This window comes from Magnolia sinica, chromosome 2 (genome assembly GCF_029962835.1).
Source record: "Magnolia sinica isolate HGM2019 chromosome 2, MsV1, whole genome shotgun sequence".
Classification (NCBI taxonomy): Eukaryota; Viridiplantae; Streptophyta; class Magnoliopsida; order Magnoliales; family Magnoliaceae; genus Magnolia; species Magnolia sinica.
The window spans coordinates 135443698-135466276 of record NC_080574.1 but is presented as its reverse complement, the minus strand read 5'-3'; the positions used below and the strand labels follow the sequence as shown (position 1 = coordinate 135466276).

The following is a 22579-nucleotide window of genomic DNA, read 5'->3' as shown; positions in this document are numbered from 1 at the left end:
GTGCCTGACGGGCGGTGTGCTACACTGGTTCAAGTTTTTGAGTTTTTTTTTAAACACATGCATGCACACACCCAACACTCACACCATAGTGGGATTTCACTGCCTATGGCATAGTTAGTTTAACTCAATGTTTAAAAATGAACTAGTTTGGACTGGAATTAGTAGCATTTTTGGACTTTTCGATTGAAATCGCCTTGGAATTATGACTGAAATCGACCAGGAATCACGCCTCGAAAATTAGTCTATAAAAATAATGTAATCATGTGGGGTTACTTAAAATATGGGTGGCGACACATGTGTCTATCATATGGAGTATTTCGTAAAAGACCAGTCATTCCTCCATTTTTTTTTCTCAAGTTCTTGAAATTGACCTTTCTTTAATATCGGCAAGCAAATGAAGATTCAGGAAAATAGAGTAGTTGGTTTTAAAACATTTACAAAAACAAGGAGAAGAAAAGTTATTTTCACTAACGAATGCAAACAAGCCAGTCGAGGTGGAAACAGGGCCTTGTTGACATTGTCTCAGCCCAATTGCAGTATACATTAAGCTAGGTGCAAGCTATACCTGACGGGCGGTGTGCTACACTGGTTCAAGTTTTTGGCTTATGAGAAGTACTTGGGCCAGGTTTATTTATTTATTTACGCATGCACGCACACACCCAACACTCACACCATAGTGGGATTTCACTGCTTATGGCATAGTTAATTTATCTCAATGTTTAAAAACTAGACCAGTTTGGATTGGAATTAGTAGCATTTCTGGACTTTTCAATTGAAATCGCCTTGGAATTATGACTGAAATCGTTCAGGAAGCACGTCTCAAAAATTAGTCTATAAAAATAATGAAATCATGTGGGGTCACTTAAAATATGGGTGGCGACACATGTGACTATTATGTGGAGTACTTCGTAAAAGACCAGTCATTCCTCCAATTTTTTTCTCAAGTTCTTGAAAATGACCTTTCTTTAGCATCAACAAGTAAATGAAAATTCATGAAAAGAGATGAAAATGGAGTAGTCGATTTTAAAAAAGTTACAAAAACAAGCAGAGAAAAAGCTATTTTCACAAATGAATGCAAATAAGCCAGTTGAGGTGCAAATCGGGCCTTGTTAACCTTGTATCAACCCAATTGCAGTCTACATTAAGTTAGGTGCAAGTTGTACTTGATGGGCAATGTGCTACACCGGTTCAAGTTTTTGGTTTATGGGAAGTATTTGGGCCAGGTTTGGGCCTTCTTTTTTTTTTTTTTAACGCATGCACACACACACCCAACACTCACACCATAGTGGGATTTCACTGCTTATGGCATAGTTAGTTTAACTCAATGTTTAAAAACCAAACCAGTTTGGACCGGAATTAGTAGTATTTCTAAACTTTTCAATTGAAATCGCCCTGGAATTATGACTTACTCCACTTGGTTGAAATCGGCCAGGAATCACGTCTCGAAAATCAGTCTATAAAAATAATATAATCATGTGGGGTCACTTAAAATATGGGTGGTGACACGTGACTATCATGTGGGGCACTTCGTAAAAGACCAGTCATTCCTCCTTTTTTTTTTTCTCAAGTTCTTGAAAATGACTTTTATTTAATATCGGCAAGTAAATGAAAATTCAGGAAAAGAGAGAAAAATGGAGTAGTCGGTTTTAAAACATTTACAAAACCACGCAGAGGAAAAACTATTTTCACGAACGAATGCAAACAAGCTAGTCGAGGTGCTAACCGGGCCTTATTGACCTTATCTCAACCCAATTGCAATCTACAGTACGCTAGGTGCAAGCTGTACCTGACGAGCGGTGTGCTACATCGGTTCAAGTTTTTGGCTTATGGAAAGTACTTGTGCCAGGTTTGGGCCTTAAAAAAAAAAAAACCTGCACGCACACACCCAATACTCACACTATAGTAGGATTTCATTGCCTATAGCATAGTTAGTTTAACCTAATGTTTAAAAATCAGACCGGTTTGGACTGGAATTAGTAGCATTTCTGGACTTTTCGATTGAAATCGCCTTAGAATTATGACTTACTCCACTTGGTTGAAATCGGCCAGGAATCACATCTCGAAAATCAGTCTATAAAAATAATGTAATCATGTGGGGTCACTTAAAATATGGGTGGCGACACATGTGACTATCATGTGTAGTACTTCGTAAAAGATCAGTCATTTCTCCATTTTTTTCTCAAGTTCTTGAAAATGATTTTTCTTTAATATCGGCAAGTAAATGAAAATTCAGGAAAAGAAAGGAAAATGGAGTGGTCGGTTTTAAAACATTTACAAAAACAAGCAGAAGAAAAGCTATTTTCACAAAGCAAACAAGCCAGTCGAGGTGCAAACTAGGTCTTGTTGACCTTATCTCAACACAATTGCTGTCTACATTAAGCTAAGTGCAAGCTGTACCTAACGGGTGGTGTGTTACACCGGTTCAAGTTTTTGGCTTATGGGAAGTACATGGGCCAGGTTTGGACCTTTTTTTTTTTTTTTAATTTTATTTTTTAACTTACGCATGCATGCACACACCCAACACTCATATTATAGTAGGATTTCACTGCCAATGGCACAATTAGTTTAACTAAATGTTTAAAAACCAGATCGGTTTAAACTGAAATTAGTAGCATTTCTGTACTTTTGGATTGAAATCGCTTTGGAATTATGACTTACTCCACTAGGTTGAAATCAGTCAGGAATCATGTCTCAAAAATCAATATATAAAAATAATGTAATTACCTATTTAAATACGAACTCCTCATTATGATCTATGTGACTTATCCATACCATACATCCTTTTTAACAATACATTTTAAAGCATGAGTAATAAAATGAGGCAAATCTAAAGCTCGAATGGACAACACCTTAGGAAATAGTGATAGTAAAGTCATCAACCATTAAAAGCTATTTTCTCATTAGGGTCCACATTTATGTTTATTTGTCATCTAACTTGATCATAAGGTCACACCGTCATCGATGAATGGAAAACAAAATTATCAGGTTGATCTAAAATTTCTGAGCCCTGAGAAAGCTTTAGATCTATCTTATTTTTCAGCCCATGCCTTAAAATGAGCTGGCTGAAGGGATGTGAAGAAGTCAATAGTCATAGATTTTAGGTATTTCTCCTGAGATAATGCGAAGGTGCTGTAAACAAGGTGCAATGACTTTGGAAGTCCAACTAAAAATACCAAAATACAAAGGTAAATGATCATTACCCATTTAAATCCGAGTAGAAAAGGAATGTATTTTTGGTCCGTTGAAGCAAATGATTGACATGATGAGAAGATTTTGACCACTTAAATTTATAGAATTAAATGTTCAAGCAAATATGGAAAATAAAGATAATGCATTGCCAGTCTCTCTTTCACTCCCTACTTCCCGACATCAAGGGTATATGCAACGTACGGTCCACGTGATTGCACCCACGGCTGCCTCTCTGACTACTCAGCACGCTGCCCCATCCTTCCCGCCGAAAATTTAATGTTTCTAATATACTGCGCTAATTCACAATCAAAATATCAGATTGGTTGAGCAATCCTGACCATTGATTTGCAGACACTTTTTTGGGAATGACCAAAGGATGTTTTTCATTTTCAACCGTCCAAAATTTCCACCAATCTGATATTCAGGTAATCAAATAAGCAAATTATTTTTTAATAAGGATGCATTTCAACTGGTTGGACGGTTTAGATTGAATTATTTATAGGCCATATATACAGCATCTAATTTGAAGTGACCAACATATCTGCCTCAGTCGCATGTATCACAGAAAAAAAAAGCTCACACGCAACTGGTATGACCGACTAGCTTTCATGTGGGCCCACTATAGTGTTTGTATGACATACAATTTGTCTAACAAGGTCATTCCACCGTTAAAATAGGATAACCGAAAAAGAAGATTAATCCAACCGTTGGATTTAACCCACATGAATGTGGATTTTTTTAATAGTTGTTCATTGTCTTCTATGATGCGGCCCACCTACTAATTATATCAACTTGATTTTTGGGGCCTCTCCATTTCACCGAGGAAGGGCTTGAATGGCGCATAAACACCACCGGTGGATCCCACACAAAACTAGAGCATTTCTAAAAAAGAAATACTTATTATCTTATTATCAGATTGGTGGAAGTTTATTGGACGGTTAGGATTGCTCCATCAATGAGGCCCATATAATTTTTTGAGTGCCCGAGTATAAAGCATCAAACTTCCTTTTTGTTGATCTCGTATCCTCCGTCAACAAGCTCGTACGATCCCGCCACGTGCTGCAGAGCCGGTTGAACAGTGTTCTCACTTTTCTTTTCGAAGCAATGTGGATACCGTACAGTTGGTATAACTGGGAATTATACAGCCATCTCTCCACAGTCCACACACGTGGTGGGGCAATGTTTCATCTGAAACCTTTCATTTGGTGGTCCACATCATGGATGGTCAAGATCTCAAACTTCTCTCATGATGCGATCCTAACCATCACTTTTGTTCGTTTTATAGCATTGGACGTATACTATTGACCAATTTTTTAACAAACATACTTAACTGATGCATAGGATCAAGAATAATTAATCATTGCCCATCCTAAGTAGTTGCAACTAGATGGACGGTATCGATTGGTACATTACCCTGCCATGTGTACTGTAGGGAGATGAGAGTATCATATCCAGTTATACGGGCTCTACCGTACCATTTTCTTGCAGATATCCTCCATGCAATAATGGAACCGAATTTCCAATGCGTACTGAGTAAACTATATGGGACCCATCTTAGATGCATGTGTCTTATCCACACCGTCCATCCATATTTAAAGATCTTTTTATAGCATCTTGAGAAATTTAAGCATATCCAAACTCAAGTGGACCACACCAAAATGGATGGATGGCTTTGATAATACATATACATCACGGTGGGACCCACAGAGTTTACTCAAGTACGCTGTAGCATACGGAGTTACTCAGTACGCAATCCGCTCCTATCATTCGTGTCTCTCACGCGGGGCCCACATTTTTATATTTGGGAAGTTCTGCTAGCGGACTGAGAACGATCGACGATTTGAGTACTTTGAAAAAGAGAATGTACAATCCCGAGACAAAAGGTGGGCCCCATCTTGTTCATATAGACCGTTGATCTGATGTGTTTCACCGTGGATCGAACAAGGTCCTAAAATCTCATGGGTTGGTTGCCGTGGAATGCTGATATTGCGCTATTCTCTTGTCAACCGTCTGTTTTCATACCATCAAAAGAAGGATAGGTTTGGCTGGCGCGGGTTATTTTTTGGAAAGTATTCCACACACAGTACGGTCTGAATTGCCACGCCATATGCTTACTTATCCAGGTTATGGTGCTATACCGTCCTAGGGTTGAGGACCCTTGCTGGTGGCGCACTGACACTGCCACTCTGCCAGTGGCAACGTGGCTACCGAAGGTGCTCTGTGGGCCCACAATGATACATGTGTTTTATCCACACGGTCCATCCCTTTTGGATTATTATTTTAGGCATGAGAGAAAAAAATGAGGCAGATCCAAATCTCAGGTGGACCACATCACTGGAAAACAGTAGTGATTGAACGCCCACCATTAAAAAATTAACGGGAGCACAGAAAGTCGTGGATCAAACTGATATTTGCGTTGTCCCTACTTGCAGGTCTTTGTCACCTAACCCGCAGATTAGACGGTAAATAAATATTACACCGAGTCCTAAGAAGTTTTTAATGGCAAGCGTTATATTACCACTGTTGTTATGTGGTGTGGTCCACCTGAGACTTTGATCTGGCTTATTTTTGAATTTATGAGCTGTAAAAAATGAATGAAAGGCATAGATAAAAACATACATCATGGTGGGCCCACATAGCACTGTCCAGTAGCAACGTGGCTACTAGCAGCAGCATCAGTACGAATCCGTGCCCCAGCGAAGCTACACCGACCATCTAACTCAGTAGTTTACTGCAGGGCTTAACGTTCAAAATCGCAACAAATTCAAGATCCAGATCATCCCTCTTTTCTAGTTGGACATTAATCAATTACCATTCTCATCTTAACTGTCCATTTCAAAAGCAATTCAGCGTTTGATTTTATGGTTTTCAAACAAGGCCCACCCACCAATTGGAGCAACTAGACGGTCGGTATGGATCCACCACCCCCATTGGCCACGTGTCAAGCTTTTTGAATTTTTACAATCCACTTGTTGGCTTGCTTTTGTTTCTATCACGCGTGTTATGTGCGGGTGTTAATTGTGCAACTCAATTAAATGACTCGACCCAAGCACTGAGATAGTCAGACGCGAGTGCATTTGACTAAGATTCAAAAATATCAGTTGTTCATTTAGCCATTTGTGATGGAATTATAAGATAAGTAGGTGATATATATAAATGGTGGGTCACTGGGGAACAAATATAATAAGCCTTTTAAAAGATAAACCTATATTGCCAATTAATGTAGTTTAGCGTATGAGTGTATTCTTATAGTACAAACGATTACCCATATACTCTTAAGATATAGAGATACGTTATGATAAGGAAATATAAAGATAATTAGATTGGTATAAGATGATTTGTTAATTGGATTTTAACTTCTAGTTATTTGTTCCATGCTATGTACTATGTATGTACTTTGCATCCATTTTTTTCCTTTACTTCAATTATTGTGGTAGCCGAATCATTGTTATGTCGGTATTCTAGATCTTTTATCTACTTGTATTCTTCCGACTATTCATATTCTCTCGGTTACTTTATATCTCTTGAACTTCTCAATTGTACTTTATACTTTACATCCATTCTTTTCCTTTACTCCAATTATTGTGGTAGCCGAATCATTGTTATGTCGGTATTCTAGATCTTTCTATCTACTTGTATTCTCGCAGCTATTCATTTTCTCTCAGCTATTTTATATCTCTTGAACTTCTCAATTGTACCGTTTAACCGGACAACATTTTCTCTCGGCTAGTTTATATCTCTTGAACTTCTCAATTGTACCTTTTAACCGGACAACAACGTATACCTTCTATCTCAGGCCCCATTGTCCTTACCTAGAAAGTGCTTCAAATATTTTCAAAGATATTTATATATACCATATGTTGTATTTTGCAACAAGTATCATTCCCTGATTAACTAACCTAGGTCTGGCCAAAAAATAGGGTGTAACAGGTGCAACACATATTAAGGTGTAAATCAATACATACCATTAAAGTTGCTTAGCTTCAATGGTTTGTGAAATCCCACTGATGAGATGATTCTTAATTTTCAGTCACCGAAATTCAAAAGTACATGATTGTCTGAAGGGCAGGATTTTCTAATAATGTGGGTTTCAGGTTATATAACAGTCCTAATGGAACCCTTACATAAGAGGGTTGGAGTAGATTGCATGTGATCTTTGTGCCCGAAACTCTGTGGGGCTGAATTCATTTACCTCCCGTTCATTTGAGTGCTTGTAAACGGAGTTAAATGGGAAATAAAATTAGAGGTAAATGAATTGAAAGTAATAACTTACACCGTTGTGTTTGGATGGGAGTAAATGAAATACATTTTAATTCAATTATTTTGTTTGGAGGGAGTAAATGAGAGGAATTTAAATGCATTTAAATTTTTTAATATATTGTCCTATATACATGTGATATTCTAAATTTAGTATACATATGCAGTATTTAATGGAATGATTATAATTAGTTCATTAAAATAGATACTTTAATAAAAATTTGAGAAAATTTCAAACCCTGAGTAGGCCACAAATGTATGGATCACAAGCAAGCAACTTACTAACATTTTTTAACCATCAATTTAGATGGTTTGGATTATTATTTTGATGTGATTTTAGTAAGTTAGTCTTTAATTGGATTATTTATGAGTATCATTAGCACGATATGTGTATTGCATGCATGTGTACAGCAACACTTTTGTTTACACGTGTAACTCTCTACTAAGCGCAAAAGGACATTTCACCTCATTTACTTTCAAATTTTCAAAAAGGTTTCATTCACGTATACATTACTAATGTTTCATTTCATGTATATGTATTTACTTCCTTCTAAACACACTTTAAAAATTATTTACCTTCATTTACTCTCAATTATATTAATTTACCTCCATTCACTTCCATCCAAACGTCCCCTAATGAACAGGTTGGAAGGAAACTCCCTGATGATTTCAATGATGGGTCCTAATCCCATTTCCTTAGACGTGGCCCACATGAGTCTCAGATCTGCCTCTCTTGTGTATGACACGCTGAAGTGATTAGTCTCAGTTGATGGACAGAATAGATGCCACCCAGTGTGCTGGCACATACCAAAACTCCAGTCAACTGCAAGGATGGACAGGGGCTGTGTGGGTCCTACAGAGATGTAAGTGACAAATCCACTTCATTCATATATCTTAAAATATTTCAGTGGTACAAACTCTACAAATAATGTAAATCCAAAATTCAAGTGTGCCATATCACATGAAATACCGGGGTTTGAACGCATTAGGGTGTAGAAGTTCGTAGCAAGATTATATCCGCGTCTACACTTTATCTGAGGTAATAACCTTACGGATGGTTTGAATATCATATAAACATCGTTGACAGGTCAGGAAGGTTTCAACGGTGGACGTCCCACTGTTTCGTTTGATGTGACCCAGCTAAGTTTTCCGTGGACCCCACACAACTTGGCACATGTATATAGGTAAGGGCCTGTTTGATCTCAAAGGAATAGGGAAATACCTTTGCAAAAGGTCATTATTATCTTTTTCCCTGATTGAAATTTCAGATTCATTTTCGTTTCGAAAATTAGTCTGAAAAAGTTGACTTATATTTGTGGACTCCACTGTATTGTGAAGGACATATTCACACTGTCCATCTATTTTATCATAAAGTTTTAGGGCCTAAGTTTAAAATTGAGACAAATGCAATGCTCAAGTGGCCTATATCACAGAAAATTATGGCCTTAAGCGTCCGCCATTAAAAGTTATTTTATTTATTGGGCTCACATTAATGTTTATTTATCATCTAACTTATTCATGAGGTCATAAAAACATTGATAAAGGGGAAACACAAATATTAGCTTCAGCCAAAATTTCTAAGGGCCACAAATTTTTTTATACGGCAAACATTAAATTTTCACTGTTTCTTGTAGTGTGGTCCATTGGAGCTTTGGATCTGCTACAATGAACGGTGCTGATACATCACTTACATCACAGTGAGCCATATGTTTATTTGGCAGCCATCCTCGATTTTAACGCTAAAAAACACGGTAGGTAATTCCCTAGTAAGTAATTATTACTTATCTACCGGGTAATTATCATTTACATCAAAAATCAAACAGGCCCTCGACAGGCTGTCGGTAATTTGATGGCTTGAAAAGAAAACAAAAAATCGGCTCACAATCAACCAAATAAAAGGCAAATTGTTCAACGGCTAGGATCATCCAATGTGGGGGAGTTGTGGCACAAAGGTCATTCCAGAGTGAGGACCATCGAATTAATGGTTTGGATTATGTAACGATGACACCACTTGTTCCACCTGCGTTGCCTGGTTCTGATTTCAACTACACACGCGAGCTTGGGAGCTTAGCCAGTCAGCATCACTCAATGTGAGGGCGCATTTTAGCTCCTGCACCTTTATAGCCGACTCATCAGTGTGCATTTTAATTTTATGCCTATCCTTAAGTATAACAAAATACTCTGGTGGAGGCTGCTGTGTGTCCCTTTATAGCCGACTTATCAGTGTGCATTTTAATTTTATACCTATCCGTAAGTACAATAAAATACTCTGGTGGAGGGTGCCATTTGACACACAAGAATTTAAAAATAACTTTAAAATTACATGCATGGATTAAAAAAATTAAAATCAAACTGGTGAATTTAGGTTTAATAACTTGGATCTGTCGTGAAGCTAATATTAAGCTTGATCATCAAATTGGTGTACATTCACTGACGGTTAAAACTGAAAAAAAATCCAAACGTCTTATTTCAACAAACAAATACAAACGGCTAAGAGATTATGGCCACTAAAAAATACACTTCTTCAGGCTTAGAAGCAGTGTATTACACAATATAGATGGTTTAATTTACGTTAATATAGGCCGATTAGTTATAAGTGCCTACGTATCAAGCCCCATACGCAGCCAGAGTATCAAATTGCTCCGGTGAAGATTAGGTGAGGCTTCTTGGGGGACGGGGGTTAGCTACCGACGCTACTGAAGTGACGTCACCAATTTCTGTGGACCTCACCATGACATATATGTTGTATCCACACCGTCTATCCATTCTGAGAGATCATTTTAGGCATTAGCAAGAGAACGAGGCAAATCCAAGGCTCAAGTGGGCCCCGCCACAGAAAAGAGTAGGGACGGTGACAACCAACGTTGAAAATTTCCTAAGACCCACCGTGATGTTTTTTTGAGATCCAACCTGTTCATAAGTTAACATATACATGGACGAAGGGAAAACACAAATATCAGCTTGATCGAAAACTTCTGTGACCCCTATGAAGTTTTTAAAGGTAGACATTCAATCCCTACTGTTTGCTATGGTGGGGCCTACTTGAGTTTTGGATCTGTCTCATTCATTGGCTAATGCCATAAAATGATCTCTCATAGTGAATGGACGGTGTAGATACAGTACATACATCATGGTGGGCCCATAAACATGGTCAGGTCACTTCAGTAGCTAATCCCCTCCCGTCTGGAGTGCTGCCCTGACCATGAGGCCCACCTTAATATATGCATTGTATATCCACGCCGTCCATCCGTTTTCCAAGATCATTTTAGATCATGATGCGAATGATCCAAATCTAAGGTGGACCATACCATAGGAAACAACGGTGATTGACGGAGCCGCAAAAGTTTCTGATCGAGCTGATTTTTGTGTTTTACCTTAATGCAGCTACATGTTAGCTTGCCAACAGGTTTGACGACGAATGGACATAACTGAAACATCGGGTCTTAGAAAGTTTTTAACGGTGAGCGTTCAATCACAATTGTTTCCTATGGAATGGTCCACCTGAGATTAGGATCTGCTTCATTTTAGGCCACATGCCCAAAATGATCTGGAAAAACGGATGGACGGCGTGGATATAGTATATATAAATCAAGGTAGGCCCCACGGTCACGGCCGCACCGTGTTAGGTGAGGCTGGTTCTTATCCGCTCGACCGAGCAACTCCCCTATAAATAGTCCGTCATCCACCGCCATCATCTCTGCGTTCTCCTCTCTCTATCAGGGGAGTGAAAGAGACAGCAAGAAACCATCTCAGAGTCTCTCTCTCTCTCTCTCTCTCTCTCTCTCTCTCTCTCTCCCTCTGTGCTTTGAATGGAGGAAACCAGGAGATTGCAGCTAGCGTCAGCTTCAAAACCCTGTAAGAATCTCTCAAATCTCTCTCATTTTGATTTTCGCTCTCTCAGTGAAAAAATCGAGCTGTTTTAATCTGAACTCTTGCTATTTGTTTTATTATTATTATTATACAAACTGTTGCATTCATTTCAATCTGTATTTCGTCGGTTTTAAAGTGTAAAAATAAATGGAGTGAAATGCAGTTAGCGTTTGCATCTTCAGGTGCTGGTACGTTTTTAAAAATAGGGTTTGGAATGTGCATTTTGTTACGTGATGAGGAAGGAATCTTCCTCGCGTTTCTGGACGTTCATGCGGTGGTCCCCATCGCTCATGCTTCCTATCGTAAAGAGGTGGCTAAGGAGTATTCAGTGTGTGGACCACCTGATGGACGGATCAGATCCCCCACACATGTCGCGTTGGCACGCATGGCGTCCGTGCTTGATGCTTGAAGATGGAGCCGCCTGGGAGTTAGTGCTCGTCCCTTTCTCTCCTTTCCGGGATTTTTAATTTTTTAATTTTTTTGCCATCCTTTATCCTGTTTCTATGGAAAAGAAAGCTTTGGCCGCTCTGTATTCGCAAAAACGATTTTCTGATGGTAAAGATGAAGGGAAAATGACCAAAATGCCCTTGGTCTTTGTTTGTTTTTTCTTTGCCATGAATTTGGATTTTACCAAATAATGCCGGCAGGAACTGATATTCCAGGGCAATGCTCTTTCAGAGGAGAAATTACTTTACTGCCATCCTTATTTTTTCTTTATAGCAAAGGGGAGAATTGAGACTTGTGGGGCCATGCGGGATGTGACTCGCACTTCTTTTTATAGAAAAAATGAGGGCATTTTTGTAATTTCATCCCTCAGCAAGCGCCACTATGTGGCATTATTTGGTAAAATATGGATTTCTCAGGATTTTTAAGTGGAGCCGAGCACTGTGGGCCAGGTGGTGTGTCTATGACATCCAACCCGTTCAACAGGTGCATTCCACTATGATGATTATATGACTTAAAAATCAGGCCAATCCAATCATCAGGAGGGCCACCATGAAATTAGATGTTTTTGGATGTGTATATTGTTTTCTATATTGGGATTGGATCAGCCTGATTTTTTGGTCATCTAATCATCGAGGTGGGTCCACCTGGTGGACGGGTTGGATGTCATAGACACACCATGTGTGCCCCCACAATGCTTGTTTCTACCACTTCTTTTAAAAAAACAGATTAAGGGCATTTTGGTAATTTCGTCCTCCATCCTTACTGGATCATTTTTCAGGCACAGTAAAGGCATTTTTCATAAAAATTGCTGAGGATTTTATTTATTTATTAATTATTATTAAATTTTATTTTATTTTTTTGTGGGGGGGAAGGGGAATAAAAATCCCGCTTTTTGTGCAGTACATTTCAGGTTTTCAGTTTGTACAAGTGTGGTCCATGGTTCATTAATCCAATATGTTTGTATGATGGGACTTACCATGAATAGGTAATGAATAAAAAAAATTCCCTAAGGTGGAACATCCAAGCTGTAGATTATTGGCCTTCTATTTGTTGGATTGGAATATTCGGTGTATTTTCCTTTTTTAATTGGTTCTTTGTTGGCTGCCTATTGGAAATTCTAGGATTATTCCATTTGGGAAAGTTTGGTGAACGACTCATCACAGTACGGCCCATCATATCAACAGTTTGGATCACTTAATAATGGACCCTGCTTGTAGAAACTGAACCCACTCTGTCCAAAGCGCTCACTCGTGTTATGTTGGTCTTTTCTTGTAGTGGTGGGGTCCTTTCTTGGCCTTCTTCTGTGGCTAATTATTTTTTTTACCCTTTTATATTTGGGGTGTTGTCAGTGGTGGGCAGGGTGTCCCATATCCGTTACGATATGGCTGTATCGGCCAACACTGTTACGCGATACGGGATCGAAACGGCCGTTACGGAATTCTGTGACCGTAACGGCCGTTATGGGCTATAACAGTCGTTACGGACCCGGAACGGCTGTTAAGGGCCATGAAAAAAAAAAAAGAGAGAAAAAAAAAAACTTACTTGTCTCCTCCTCCTCCTCCTCCTTCTTCTTCTTTTTTTCCCTCTCCCGTTTTTTTTTTTTTTTTTGGCAAGTGTACCACACGCCAGCTTAGCTGCTGTAGGTACGTGTCACGCTAAGACGAGCGCTGACACTCCTCGAGCTCCGAATTGTACGAACAGTTCAAAGGAGATCAAAGTTACATGGGCTCCACAGTGATGTATATATTATATCTACACCGTTCATCTACTTTTAAATATCATTTTAGAGCATTAGCCAAAAAATGAATGGTATCCAAAGATCGTCTGGACCACACCAAAAATAGTAGCGGAGATGATGATTTTCACCGTTAAACAATTCGTAGGCCCACCATAAGATTTATTTTCCATCCAATCTATTCATAAGGTCAAAAAGACCTGAATGAAGAGGAAAAACAAATTTCATATTGATCCAAAAGTTCTGTGATCCCAAAAAGGGTTTCAATGGTAGACGTTCAATCCCCCACTGCTTTTTGCAGTGTGGTCCACTTGATAATTAGATCTGTATTATTTTTCGTGTCAAGCCTTAAGACGATCTCGTCAAATGAATGGACGGTTTAGATATAACACATGCATCATGATCAGACCCAAAGGACTTACTGACGTCAATACACAGGTACACCAGGCAGGTAGCACGTTTTGTACACGTGCCGCATGGCCCCACCATAATGTATATATTTTATCCATGCCGTCCATCCATTTTGCCATATCATTTTAGGTCATGATCCAAAAAATTAGTAAGATCCAAATCTCAGGTGGACCACACTATAGGAAACAGTGGTTATAGAATGCTCACCATTAAAAATTTCTTTGGGTCCACTGTAATGTTTATTTTTCATCTAATCTATTAATTGGGTCACATTGACGTGGATGGAGGGAAAACACACATGTCAGCTTGATTTAAAACTTTTGTAGCCCCCAATAAATTTTTAATGGTGGACGTTTAATTATTGTTGTGCCTCATTTTTGGGCTCATGCCCTAAAATTATTTGGCAAAATGGATGGACGGTGTGGATATAACACATTCATCACAGGTGGGCCCAAAAAACTTTGACACTTGTGCTATACTTCACAATCTGAGTCCCGCCTAATTCGGGCCCTTAAAAAATTGTACACTAGACATATATTAACTTAAAATTTACCAATTAAATTATGGACTGCAATTGCTAACTCACAATGCCAAAATCAAATTGTTTGAATAGTTTTAATTGTTAATTTGTGGACTTTTATTTTTTAAAATAAGGCCTTTTGATTTTTTTCATGACTCATTATCCAATAAATGTCCACCAATTCATAAGTGGGATAACGGCAATAAATTGCATGAATTTGAGGCTGATTTGGAGCATAGATTGGTCTTCCAAGTTAGCCCCAAATTGGCAATGCCATCTATCTGAATTTAATTTCATTTTTTTAAAGAACTATTAGGAGAAATGATATCAAGTTCTTAAGTATATAAATTAGATATTTAAAAAATTAAATATATGAATTTTGTAGTCAAATTCAGGTTACCTGGTTCAAAAATTAATCAGACAGTCCAATACAACTTCTCACCAAAGAGTGGACGGTTACACCACCATAAACATGTTCCAATTTATAAATGAATGCACATTTGGAATGCTTAGAATATTCCGGATTTAATCCATATTTTTTCATATTTTTTTGGCAAAATAAAATAAAATTGCACTGTTACGGGCCGTTACGCCCCTGTATCACCGTTACACCCCCGTATCCGTATCGGTATTGGAGGGCACCATTACGCCAACCGATACCGATACGGGACATACGGGACACCTTGGTGGTGGGGCCTTATCTTGGCTTCACTGGTTGTGTTTTCTTTCATCATCATCATCTAAGCCCAACTAATTATTTGGAGTTCTACATGAATCTTTTTCCGCCATTCCACTCACTCAAAAACCATATCATTAGTTAAACCATAGGTCAATGGCCTCATTTAAAATAATAATAATAATAATAAATTCCAAGTTTTTTCACTCGTTTCTTCATTTCAACCATAGAGGAAGCTTAAAAGCTCACTTCATACTAGATCTATGCCTGTTTTGGGGATCAAAACACGAGTGATATTTAATGAGCCGAAGCAGGATGAACCATTTTGGGAAAATTAGAGTAAGTGGAAAATTATCAAAATTTTAATCTCTTTATTTATTTTGTTGTATTTCAATATAATGGGCCCTAAGCTATCTAATGCTTGATTTGTGTTCAATTAGGGCCTTTTTGTTTAGATTTCATCTAGTCTTTCTAATGGTGCGGTTTCCTCTATCGGCCCATCCTCTCTCTATCTCTATTTATCTGGTCAAATTTGTTTAAGAGTTCTTTTTGCCGATAGTTTGTCCCAAACCTACTCTTTACTCCATTCTTTAAGCTTGGGTTTAATCTTCTGCAACTTCTTCATAATTCAAAACTATGCCTATCCCTCCACCATGAATTCTCACCTACCAATTAGCGATCATTTGTACAAAACCTTGCTCTTAGAGCTACCAGTTGTTGAATATGAACAGATTGGGGCCCAAAGCTATACCAGTAGATTCCAAATAAATCGCAATGTGATCTGATTTGGTCTTGGGAAGCACTGACTACACGGCATCCAAATGCTGTCTATGCCAATCTGAAGCCACAAGAAACCCATCCAGCTTACAGACGGCCGACTGTTGTTAATTATTCGAGCACTTGAAATGGCTCCCACTTGAAAGGAAAATCAACCAAGCAAACTTCCTTACCTAACTTTTTTTTAAGGGTAACTTTCCTACCTAACGTGCTACTAAAGTATCATTGTAAATTACCTATAACAACCATGTGCATTTAAGTATATGGTTGCTATAGCAAGTTTATGGTGTAGTGATTATGAACCCATTGTTTTAAAAAGAAAAAATAATTTAAAAAAAAACTAAAAAAAAAAAAAAAAACGATGTAGACCCTGCGTTACTGTTACAAACTATCACATCAGCCTATGAAAAACCATGCTTCTATATGGTTGCCAAATATAAATGTTGTAGCTCTTTTCTGTAGGCAAACGATTGCTATGTTATGAAATATAATTTGGTGCCTATATTCACTTATGATTTCGACCAAATATTAGCCTTGGTCATTTGCGTTGATCATGTTAAGATTTATTTTCATTCTTTAGGTACGCCGGCTCACTTGATGCATAAGAATCAATTACAAGAATATGCTCAAAGATTGGCTCTTCAATTCCCAGTTTACCATTCAATTAATGAAGGATTTCTCCATGCACCGAAATTTCGTGCATCCGTTGGAGTTGATGGAGAAGAATATGAGTCAACTTAGACATTTCCACATCAAAAAAGATGCAGAGCAGAATGATGCAAAATTTGCTCTAGAGAGTATATTCAAAAGGATAAAGAATGAGGTGTATTCTTTTATCGTTTTTAATATACTCTCTAGAGCAATTTTGGTGCCTATATTAACCTATGATTTGGTGCCTATATTCACTTATGATTTCAACCAAATATTAGCCTTGGTCATTTGCGTTGATCATGTTAAGATTTATTTTCATTCTTTAGGTACGCCGGCTCACTTGATGCATAAGAATCGATTACAAGAATATGCTCAAAAGATTGGCTCTTCAATTCCCAGTTTACCATTCAATTAATGATTTCTCCATGCACCTAAATTTCGAGCATCCGTTGTAGTTGATGGAGAAGAATATGAGTCAACTTAGACATTTCCACATCAAAAAAGATGCTGAGCAGAATGTTGCAAAATTTGCTCTAGAGAGTATATTCAAAAGGATAAAGAATGAGGTGTATTCTTTTATCGTTTTTAATATACTCTCTAGAGCAATTTTGGTGCCTATATTTACCTATGATTTGGTGCCTATATTCACTTATGATTTCAACCAAATATTAGCCTTGGTCATTTGTGTTGATCATGTTAAGATTTATTTTCATTCTTTAGGTACGCCGGCTCACTTGATGCATAAGAATCGATTACAAGAATATGCTCAAAGATTGGCTCTTCAATTCCCAATTTACCATTCAATTAATGAAGGATTTCCACATGCGCCGAAATTTCGTGCATCCGTTGTAGTTGATGGAGAAGAATATGAGTCAACTCAGACATTTCCACATCAAAAAGATGCTGAGCAGGATGTTGCAAAAATTGCTTTAGAGAGTATATTTAAAAGGATAAAGAATGAGGCGTATTCTTTTATCTATGAGGTGTGCATCATTTTGTTATTTGTTGACTGTTCTTTACTTATGATTTCAATTTTATTTTAATAAATGTTTTGTTTGGGAATCTTGCTTACTTTCTGAGTTGAATGTCTTCCAAATGGATACATGATTCATAGAAAGAGGCAAGTATGAAGTAAATAGGAAATGGGAAGACACAGAAAAAAGGTAAATTGGGAAGCTGTATATAAATTGAAGGGAAGTGTGGATATGCCGCATGTCACATGATGTTACACTATTGGATAACTCTTTACCACGTGTCTATCTTTTCCCCCTTGGGTCCACATTGCCTCTCTTTCTTGTTTTTGCCCCTATCTGCTTATGGGGAAACATACAATGTGCACTGGTTGTACCATTGTGTGGCTTATGCATTTGAGCCACTCTCAAACATATTGGGAAATTAATTTATCTGCCTTTGGAAGATATATTAGCAAAGGTGTAATAAGTGGGGAAACTTAGAAACATGTGCGCTTTCCAGAATGTTTGTCAGGCTTTTATGTTGTTTTAGATTCTTTTATTCTCTGTTTTTATATTTGAAAAAGGATGGTTAGATTTTTTAGGATGTTTTTGCCGTTAAAACATTTTAGGCACTAATTAGTAAGGACCTATCCTTTCTTCTGTATGGAAACTTGGAATAATTGATACTGATGGCAGGTAACACATAGAAATCCTTATATTTGGACCTGCCATTTTCTCTCTTTTAAATATCCATAAATTTGAATTTTCACTATGCTTAGAAAATAACCAAAAATAAATAAATTATAAATTCAGATAGGTTTGATTTTATTTGCTTCTCATGATTGATGGTGCCAATGTGCACATCAATCACGAGAGAGAAAGAATGAACCTTTTTAAATTTCTTATTTAAAAGAATGAACTTTTTTACAATGAGGAAAAAAAAAAAAAAGGAAAAAAAAAATTTGTGCCTTTAGACCAGTGTTTTTTCCTCCAATCTTTGGGAGGAGGCACGGAGTACTACCTTACTTTCTTTATTTGTTTCAGGATACGTTATTTTGCAAGTCTATCTTGACCGAATTTGCAGTCAAGATGAATTTAGAAATGCCAAAGTATAATACTCAATCAGTAGAAAGACTGTCAGCCTTCGTCTCTTCTCTCATTTTCAACGGGAAATGTTACACAGGGGAAGCTCGAAAAAACAAGAAAGAGGCTGAACAGATGGTGGCACGTACTGCTATTCTATCCTTTCTAGGTTTGTTTTATACCTTGTTGTTCTACATAAATAACTATCTAAATTTTGCCTATTTGATTAAATTGATTGCAATATTTTTAGGGAGCCACTTTTGACTTACATACTTTTATATATGTATTTCAAAATTTTTAGTGTAAGTGACACATATATCTTACGTCCTAATTTAAGCATACATATATTGATGTCTTTCATAAAGTTACATATCTATTCATAATGACACAGATGTATCCACCAAAAGATGCATGAATGTATCCACTACTTCAATTCCACCATGTGTATTTCATAATTATTAAATCCATGTGACTTTCTACCAAAGGTCACATAAAGCCTATATATACCCCAAACCTTAACCCGTCTGGAACATGCAAAGATCTTTTATTCTCATTCTTTTTTCTTTGAGTTCCTTTAGTTTCTTGAGTAGGATTAAAGACAATAGTTTATCTTCTTGATAGTGCAAAGCAATGATAGACACTATCCTAGTATTGAGACCAGATACAAACTCTGCAAGGATTTGGGCTTGGTTAAATACTGGGGATAACACACAAAAGCTCTATTGTACCATTGGGAGGTGTAAACTGACTTCAAAAAGCGGCACTGCAACACGCCTCTGAGCCACAAATCTTCGAGTGGGCCATCCTTTTATTTTTTGAAGGGTAACAAAGAATTTATTGAACAAGTGCAAGCTGGTGCAAAAGATTATAAACAAAGCAAAAAACTTAAGTTACAATATTCAAGGACTTAATACTCAAAGCCAATTACCTTTCCAAAAAAAAAAAAAAAACACTAGGCCCATTCCAAAATGAAGGATTTAGCCCTAAAGGACACCTTTGTACCCTTGCTTGGGACATTTTGAAAGCATCTACTATTTCAAGTGGGTCATCCATTGAACAGTGAAACTAACAATTACACCAATTTTACATTATGGGAATTGAATGCGTTTGTGCTATTTCAATTACAAAAATGGAAACAGGGCCTAAGTGAAGCAGAAAGGATTGGTGCATGCATCGATTCTCTTTTTATTTGATTAGAAGGTTGCCCATTAATATTTTGGGACTATTTTGCAGGTAATTCTCATACGGACACTCTTCTATCACAAATGATAAAATCAAAGATTAAACTTTACCATGGTAAAAATGTGAAGTTTGTGGGAAACTTGGATAGCAGTCCTGGGAACCCATCAGGGAAAAGAAAAGGAACTGACATTGCCTTGGCATCTGATAAGGCACCATATTTTCAAGTTAAGAAATCAAAGCAGGAGCTATTTAGTGAAGTGGGTTTTGGAAGTAGTGGGAGAAAATGGCAAGGAAAAAACTGGAAGTGCTAATCAAAGAAAAATCAACACTAACGAAAAATAGGTATGCTTTCCTAACTCTTCATTGATATTGGATTGTATTTGTAGTCTTCTGTTAAGAATGGCAATGATCGGGTCTGGATCAGATTTGTGCACAACATTTAAAGTGCCCAGGCTCGGCCTAATGCTAGCCCTAATCTTTTAGGTGCAATCTTTTGCCCTATATGAAGCACATCTTTGTTTTAGTTTCATCGTTTTTTATTTTACACAAAAAGAATGCTGCTATAATATGGGAAGTAATTAATTGTATTTGATTGCTTATATTCCTTGGCTTCACTCTTGTAGGATGCTAGATGGCAGTGTCTGAGTGTTAATTTTGCTAGGCTTTAATCTTGTAATGATGTAAAAATAGACAAGGGGACTAATATCTACAATACCTAATCACTTGTATAATTAACATTTTGCTGCACGTGTATGTCTGGGAATTATGGGATACGCAAGCTGAGGCTTTTGCCAGAACACTTTGGTTTTCAATCCTAACAGGTGATGGTGGCTCCATTATATAGACCATTGGTTGTGTCCCACCATGGATGGGCTATTCCCAACAGGACAAACTGCAGCTTTCCAATTTGGCTCACAATAGACAGTTGAGATGAAAAATATCCACATTCAACTGAAAAGATACCCAGGATGGGTAGCTATTATCTTCCAATCTACAAGATTTTAGGGGTGGGTCCATCCATCGCAGGCAGGACAACAGATCATGGTCTGGATAATTGAAACATGGGCCCCAACTGTCTAAACTTAAATCCATAGTATAGTATGCACAGCCTCCGGTTGAGAATCATACAATTCCTCTATATTTCATGATTTAGAAAGGTGTCATGGTCCGTATTCCTATGCAGATTTACGTGTTCATTGGAAATTTGATGATGGTTTCAAGTATCATCTGTCCAAATCATATCACTTTCAGTCTGAAATGAAATAAGTCAGCATAGTGATACGGGACCAAAACTGACTGAAATGGGGGAGTCATACTGGTTTCAGACCTGTGGATTTAACTAAAAGATGTCCACTTTCCGCTAAATTATAGGCAATGTAAATGCAATGGCAGGCAAGGGTTGACGGTACATCCACATCAGTGCCATTTTGTATCTAGCAGGGAAGCACTGTGGAATCTGTGGCTGGTGCATTAGAGATATGTTAGCATCTTGTCTCCATGAGCTTCCATTGATTGGATTGTTTAGACACTGTTGCGGGTACCAGGACCACATGCTGACTCAACTCGACAAGATTTTGAACATAGTCGTCAGGAAACTCAGCCCTGCGACTTGATACCGGCTCATTTTATTATTTTCAGAATGAAATTTCAGTAGATGTTTAGTCAAGTTTCTAATGGACCAATTATTTTGTTTCTGTTAATGCAGGCAATGCTGACTGTCCGCCTTCTTTTGACACTGCACAGGACTGCCAGCTAGTAGTATGCATGTGTTACATGCTCCTTTCCTTTTTGTTGTGGTAGCTGTTGTATATAGGGGAAAAAAACACGAAAGTATTTGAAAACCCTCCTCTGTGAGAGGGTTGGGTTCGATGCTGACTACGTTGTTGCCACAGATGAGCGGCAGATATGCCCTCCATGTTCTCTTGCTAATCACAGGTTGCTTTGTGGCCAATCTTCTTTACGCTTTTGATAGAACCATTGAATGTGGGACCACTGGTCCAGTTTTGCACTAACAGCATCATTCATCTGTTGAACAGCTCTAATCTTGAATTTCAGTAGAGACAGAGTCAAACCTGTACCTCTACCAAGATAATTAGATCAACTTGATTTGTGGGGTCTCTCATTTTCATTATGAAAAGACCTCGTGAGACAGGTTGGAGGTCATACAAACACCTTGTTGTGCCCTACGCCCGACCAGTTGGACGTCTGACTGGTTATGTGAGAATTCCTCATTAACTATTTCCTATTAATTTTATCATTTTTAATTTTATAATTGTTAAATATTGAATCTTCAACTTAACCCAACAAGGCTGGAAATTCAGTCGAATATTGGGGTTTTTGGACTATGGCCTTGAGGACATCCTTCCCAGTCTGACCCCACTGCACACTTGACACATTAGTCTGTAAACCAGTCAAGCCCCAAAAATTGGTGGGCCATAGATCCCAGTCTCACCAGTCAGACCCAAAATCTGGGTCATAGATCCTCACCTAATGACACTCCATATGTGTAAATGGTTCTGGTCTAAGAGAATCAGAATCACGGTTAGCAGTCACATTCTGAGGTTACTGGATATGGGCCTATCCCACCAGATCTCAAATGAGGAACCTAACCCAGATATATGCCAAACCTCATCCATCCGTCTAGATGGTGGGCCCATTGACGGCCATGTAGCTAATGTGAAAGAAAAACAGATTCTAGATAGATACTGTATGAACAGAGTCAAATTTACGCCCATCAGACAATGCCAACCCCACAGGAAGAATGAGAGAAGATCTTTTGTGGTTAATTTTCCTGTAAGTTGTTACATCAGCAATACCTCATTATTATT

The 22579-nt window shown here is 37.9% G+C and overlaps 1 protein-coding gene across 2 annotated transcripts; it reads left to right on the top strand.

Annotated features, from left to right (window-relative positions):
- Nucleotides 1-11210: 11210 nt before the first annotated feature.
- LOC131237785 (double-stranded RNA-binding protein 4-like) lies at nucleotides 11211-21852 on the top strand. 2 transcript variants are annotated; one of them, XM_058235775.1, is made up of 5 exons: nucleotides 11211-11301; nucleotides 17254-17516; nucleotides 18531-18738; nucleotides 19803-20093; nucleotides 21457-21702. In XM_058235775.1, exons 1-4 carry the CDS (start codon nucleotides 11256-11258, stop codon nucleotides 20060-20062), a joined length of 777 nt encoding a protein of 258 aa, XP_058091758.1. In that variant the 5' UTR covers nucleotides 11211-11255; the 3' UTR covers nucleotides 20063-20093; nucleotides 21457-21702. The 2 variants fall into 2 exon arrangements, with proteins under 2 accessions (XP_058091758.1, XP_058091759.1); XM_058235776.1 differs by lacking the exon at nucleotides 19803-20093 and having other exon boundaries at nucleotides 21457-21852.
- The last annotated feature ends 727 nt before the right edge of the window (nucleotides 21853-22579 follow it).